We start from the raw sequence: 6,276 nt of genomic DNA, 5'->3' as shown, positions 1-6,276 counted from the left end.
TAACTGATAAGTCTTTCTAGACCAATTTGTTTTACACTTTAATGCTAATCATAGAGCTGTGGGGGTAGGGGGGCAGACATTTGTGTGAGTGTGTGGTTTTGTGTTGCATTTTAAAACATTTGATTTTCTTGGGCAAAATTCTACAGCTTTTAATCTCTTCTGTTTAGAAAGTTCTTCCTCCTGGGCAATATAGGCCTGAAAATACGTTTTTAAGACATTGGTACAGTTCACCTATTGGAAAATTAATATATTGTAGGGTTTTTGGTATTAATTCTGTGCAATAACTCAAAGGGCACATCACTAGATATGGATGTTACCGATGCGTTCATTAGGTCATTTTGACTTCCTCCTATCTGTGCTGTGCACAGCCTACATCGCAATTAGGTTCCGTCACATCAGTTTCATTTAAAATTCAGATGGCTAGATTACCTAGGTTTTCAGATCACTAGGATATAAACAGTAAGCAGATTTCTGACACACAAGTTATGTTCGTGGAACTGCTTTTTTCAAGCAGCAGATATCTTATAAAGAGCTTTGAACTGCATTTATTTCTAAAGGAACTGAAATTCAGTGCTACAAACAGAGGATTATAACTTCAGGAGAAGAATAAGCAGAAGGAGCAGAAGAATTCTCAGGGCCATAGTCTTCCTTTGATCTTATGAAACTCCTATTGACATCTGGAGTTCCCAGTCTGGTGAAAAAATAGACTATAAATCGAATGGAACAAAGATACCAGTCCAATATTTTGGTGGAGACTTTAAAACCGTACTGTACAGGGACTCTCCTGCTGTCCAGAAAAGCTGACATAAGGTACAGAATTATTCCTTATCAGACGTTTTTAGGTGGCTATTCAGAGTCTTTAAAAAGAGATCAATCATTTGTAATGGAAACACAACTAAATGTTATTTTCTTTATCTAAATTAAGAAATCTCTTGTTATGCTATTTATAATTTTTTTCTGGTTCTTGTGTTTTAAAAAATCTAATGTTAATGGTATCAGATGTTTTTCCTCCTCTTTTTTTCTCCCTACATGTTTCCTTAGTAATAGCGAATTCACGTGGAATACCTTTAAAAAGACAACAGAAAGCCCAAATACAATTTGCTACTCAAAGCAAATTATGATTTAGAGCTACTTTTAAAAATAAGAGAAGGAAAATGGGATGGGACATGGGCTTAGGATTGTTTGATTTTTAAACATTATTATTATGGGTTAGTGTTGACATATTTCCTCTCTTTCTTAGGGGGGTAAAAGTGTTGTTTTTAAATTGGCTAGTGCACTCTTCAGAGATCTGTTTCCACACCATCCACAGGGAGAGGTTAAAGGTTCAATTTCATGGCCTCTTTGCAGGCCGTGCTCACTCCCGCGATGCAGTAGTATTACCTGCAAGGATAGAATGCAGTTGTACAATGGACACATTCTTATTTCTCTTGTTTCTTTTCCCTTCTTTTAATGACCCTCTTATTGATATTGGGCTGAAATATAAATTAAAAAACACGTTGGAAAGGATGTACAACTGAAGGCTGTGTATATATATATATATATATATATATATATATATACAGTATGTCAAAAAGCCTTTATTTTTATACTTCAAATGCTCTAAATTAATAAAAAATAATAATTACCATGTTATCTTTTATTTTTTTGTTTTCAAAATGTTCCAATGACATAGCCTCATAGTAGAAATATTCCATAGTAGTAGTTAAGGACAGGTATCATCTAGAACATGCACGTATTTTTATTGACTTTCATTACTGAAGTAACAATTTCAGGATGCAGATGTAAAATCAAGTTGGTTATATCAAGGCTAAGGAGATATTATTTGGAGTGCATGTTAGTACAGGAATCTTTGGAAATGCTAAGAATGTACTTTTATTTTGAAATATTTTTCCCTTCATAATACATTTTACCACTGTAGATAGAAGACTTCACTCCTGACGCTTTCGCTTAAAACTAATAATCTGGAAATGTAGTTTTACTCTAAACATTCTGTTTAAGAATGGCATAGATAAGAGTTCTAAACAAAGATATCTGGATGCAAATACAGTCAACACAAATGGGCCCAAGGGGTGGCTCCAGTTTGTGATATAACAAAGGAACATTTCAGCCACAAAACTTGTTTTCAAAGGGAACTATCTGAAGGAAAGTAGTTAATTATAATTTCATGTTTTCTATCTGTCATAAAAGACTTCAAATATCATGATTTAAAAATCTGAGTTGCCTTAAACAACAGTGCAAAATATAAAGTAGATTTAGGAAAATACAGCTGAGGTGTGTATTATTACTAAAGAAAGACAAGAGATTTAAATTTTGACATAAAATTCAACATTTTTAAGAAGCCATTTTAGTGCACTTTAAAAACATTTTCCTTGTGCTTTTAAAATTTCTTATGGGAGAATTTAATTCCTTATAAAAACAAAATTTTGGCTTAACTTTTTTTTGTACTTTAAGCATTTCTTGGACTCTTGGGAAAAAATAATTATCAATACAATGAAATTTCATGGTGAAGCAGGATCAGAAGAATATGTTATAAAATATTTGTTGCTTTTTATTTTATGAAACATATCTTATTTCTAGGCTATTTTTGTATATTCAGTCTATATACCTCATTGCTTCATATTAATTTTTTCTTTCACAGTTTTATGGATATGGCCAAAACTATAGTTGCAAGTTGTGTAGAGATAATTTCTGAAAGTATCAAAGTAGGTTTTGTTCTTGAACTGTTTTCCTCTTTACATTTGTATATAATTTTAATTTATAAATGCACCAGCTTCGCTAATTGATAATCTCTCTTCATGATGCTGTATAGCAAATATCCATTATCTCAAAGGGGGAAAACACTTCATAGGCAATCACCAGTTCTCCTGAAGCCATGAGTAGGTGTATTCATAAACCAGTAGCATCACTGCCCCACCTAGAAAAGAAAAGAGCTGTTTTTTTATCTGGAATTCAGTGCAACATTGTCATCTTTCCCACTGGGTTTCTGAATCCACGAAGCCCTATGCAGCTGTTGGGCAGAGGCTGTTGGGGATCATCGGTTCTCGAGCTCCAATACAGAGATGTTAAACTATTGTGGAAAATTCTCAGAGCAAAACCAAGACCACCTTGAGTCTCCAGATACATTTTTTTCCCCCATGAGTTTTGGTTAACTTTCACCATTTCTCATCAGATTGTTTTTCAGGCACTTCTAGTTTTTAAAAGTAAATAAATATAGACACATTTGGTCATGTAAGGGCATGTGGCTTTCCTGCGAACAGAAACTTCAGATTCCTCCTATGCAGGAAAAGGATTTTATCTTTCTCAGTTCACAATTATCATTGTCATCATTGTGTTCACGAAAGGAAATCTCTAAGATGGTGCTTGACAGATGAGTCTGGTTTTCTCGTATAGCTTTCAAACTGGATTGCAATGTGAAAAATAGTTGCTCGATATTTAAAAAATCTGTATTGCAGAACTTAGCTGGCTTTCAAGCTCCTTTTGTTTTCATTCATTTGATCCACCTCAGATATACATGGATTGCATTTGAAAATGTGGCAGTGGGGACTGGGTATCATAAGACCACCATTTGTCTTGGAAGAGAAGAGTTATACATCTGGCTGCAGAGGCTTGCTATGTAATATGCCAACAGGAATATGGTACAGAAAAATAGATGCCGATGCTGCTGAACACCTACACATCAGGAGAAGCATCTGTATGTGGTGGATTTTGTGTTCTGTCTGATATGGTAAATAGCCTATGTCCCATGCCCTTCAAGATAATCTCTATTTATCCGCTCATGTCTGTGTGAAAAAGATTATAAAATCAAAATGTGGACAAATATCTTGAGCACGGCTTAGAAAAGACTTGGCTGCATGAACAGAAGATTGACTTCTGACGGAAAGAAATTGAACTTGATTTTGATTTCAGTTATTTTGTACACACTGCCATGTGTTTTTTTTTTTTTAATCTACAGGCTGCACATGTTTGTGTAACCTTACGCCAAAGATAATTATGCGCCTGTAATTTTCGTTTTTAACCCATGAAGATACTCTATTATACCCCTCTCAGCTGCTGTAGCCTTCTTGGTGCTCTGGAAAACAAAGAGGGACACACTATAGAGGGTTGTTAATATGTGTGTAATTGTTGTGTTTACTCTCTTCAGCTGTTCACAGTGTAAGACAAAAACATGCAGAATTGGGTTAGTTTTCAGCCTAGTGATATTTGGAGTTTAAACCTTACATGGGAGGTACCTGATCATTAGCCACATAGAGCTGCTAGGGTTGTAAAAATAAGATGACATACTTCCCTGTCACAGCAAGGCTGAAAATTCCAGGTTCACCTTCCTTTTCTTTTTTACTGTTTCTGTCTCTCTGTCTTTCTGTCTCTCTCTCTCTTTTAAATAAAGCTTATCCTTAACTCAAAAGTCATACCTTCTCTCGGCCTTTCTTTCCTTTGAAGTTGCTAGGACTTGCATGTTTGGAATGTGAGTGGAGACTAGGTCCTTGAATAAGATTTCCAGTTATTCACAGTTTTGTTTAGCTTGGACGGTATGTTCACAACAACCCTTTCCATTGTATTGAACACCTCATGCAAAAACATTTAAAAAGCCAACTAAACATTTGCAAGCCTCTAACAAAATGTGGGATCAGATTATTTAAGAGTTTTGGATTAACATTCTAGTCAATTACTGTTTTAGCTAAACTCTCCCCAGTCACCACCCTTTTCAGGCCCATTCCATCCTGAGGAGGTTGGATTGGGGTCAGTCCTGTGATTTTCTTTAATACTAGGTCTGCTAGCGGGTTCTTACCATGTGGTGAAGGGAAAACACCACCTATCTGCTGAGAGAGTTGCACAAAATCATCAATATTCCTTATTCTTAAGTTTGTTTTTACATGCAGGCCAATGACTAACAGAAGGCAGGTCTGAATCTCACAGGTGAAGCAAAATCCATACTTAAGCCTAGAAAGGTTGGGATAGAGGGACTGGGAATTGTGGCAGTGTTTTCTAAATACTTGGAAGTGTGAACTGTTCACCAGCTTCACTTATAGACAGTTTCCCCCTATCTCAGGCTGGTAGAAATGCTGGTGCACTGGGTTGAGATCTAAAGGTAAATGTGCATGTGTGTGAGTGTGGTAGGGGAGAATGATATTGCTGTTAAAAGGGAGGAATGGGAAGAAGAGAGAGGAGAGGAGGAGGGAAGGTTCTGAGGAAGATTACCAGGATGTCTAAGTAGGTGAGTGTGGCCTGGTGAAAAGTATGTGTAGTCTGGTGCATACTTCTGCACTTATTCACAAGGTTGCTTATTCTCCAAGACTATTTGCCCAGGCGGTTGAGTCTGCAGCAGTTAAACTTTCTTATCTATTTACATAGAGGCAGCTGACTCTCCCTGTGGGAATGGCAGCTGGTTTTTGTGAGCTGGTGTCCTGAGGTAAGGCCCTGAGCCAGGAGCCTCCACCACCATACTGACAGAGGCCGGGGAGGTGAGTGCTACCTGCAGCTTTGCCAATCCCCGGAGGTGACTGTGAAGATGGGTGGCCCTTGCTGTTCTTGGAGGCCAGCTGTCCTCCTTTGCTCTTGCTGAAATGAAGTTGAGGCAGGAGCAAGAATGAACTAGGAGCACCAGGAAAAATTTTACTGGGCTCACCCAGTGAGAATCCTCCCCTTTTGCCAGAAGCCACTCTGTTATATACACCTCAGTGCTCACTCAAACTCCAACTGGCTGTGGATCCTTTCCTATTGACCTATGCTAGGTTTTGGCTTCTGTCAGTCTCCAGCAAGGCCATAAATAATGCTTTATAAACAAAGGTAGAACATTTCTAATGGATGCCTTCAGTATCTTAATAGTCACAGACAACATTACATCCTCAAAGCTTCTGTCTTTCACAGGGTGATAAACTTCTATGTTGTTGATAGACACAGATAAGAAAAAAAGGGACACTAGAACAAGAAAGATGGAAGGATATAAGTAATAAAAACATCATTACCTGGTCCAAGTCTCATAATTTTGGGAAGCAGACCTTTGTACAAAGCTAAAATCCTGTAACCGGAAGGAAAAGAGCATCATTCTTCTGAAAATAAAATGGAGCTGTACCTCAGCTTTATTGAGACGCTGACTCAGCATTTACAAAAAATTTATTTGAAATGACATCCCGCACCAGGCTGTATCTGGCTAAGTATTCTTTGTGGCAAACGGGAGGAGGGGAAAGAGTTAAATCAATTCTTTATTCCCCAAGCTATGCTGATCTTGTCCAATCAGAAATATGACTTTCATCAGCAAGATGGTTTTTGCTTTCAAGG

The 6,276-nt window shown here is 37.2% G+C and overlaps 1 protein-coding gene across 2 annotated transcripts in view; it reads right to left on the bottom strand.

The window, feature by feature from the left end:
• Window positions 1-65: 65 nt before the first annotated feature.
• The window catches only part of SLC25A21 (solute carrier family 25 member 21), a 474,204-nt gene continuing 467,993 nt past the window's right edge, over window positions 66-6,276 (bottom strand). For both annotated transcript variants that reach the window (XM_057488493.1, XM_036881288.2), the window contains 3 exons: window positions 5,964-6,016; window positions 2,857-2,914; window positions 66-1,380 (listed from right to left, as the gene is read on the bottom strand). In XM_057488493.1, the coding sequence (XP_057344476.1) occupies window positions 1,377-1,380; window positions 2,857-2,914; window positions 5,964-6,016 (115 nt within the window). In that variant the 3' untranslated portion in view covers window positions 66-1,376. The remainder of the gene's footprint in view (window positions 1,381-2,856; window positions 2,915-5,963; window positions 6,017-6,276) is intronic.

This window comes from Manis pentadactyla, chromosome 11, assembly GCF_030020395.1.
Source record: "Manis pentadactyla isolate mManPen7 chromosome 11, mManPen7.hap1, whole genome shotgun sequence".
NCBI lineage: Eukaryota > Metazoa > Chordata > Mammalia > Pholidota > Manidae > Manis > Manis pentadactyla.
This window is presented reverse-complemented; position numbering and strand designations above follow the sequence as displayed.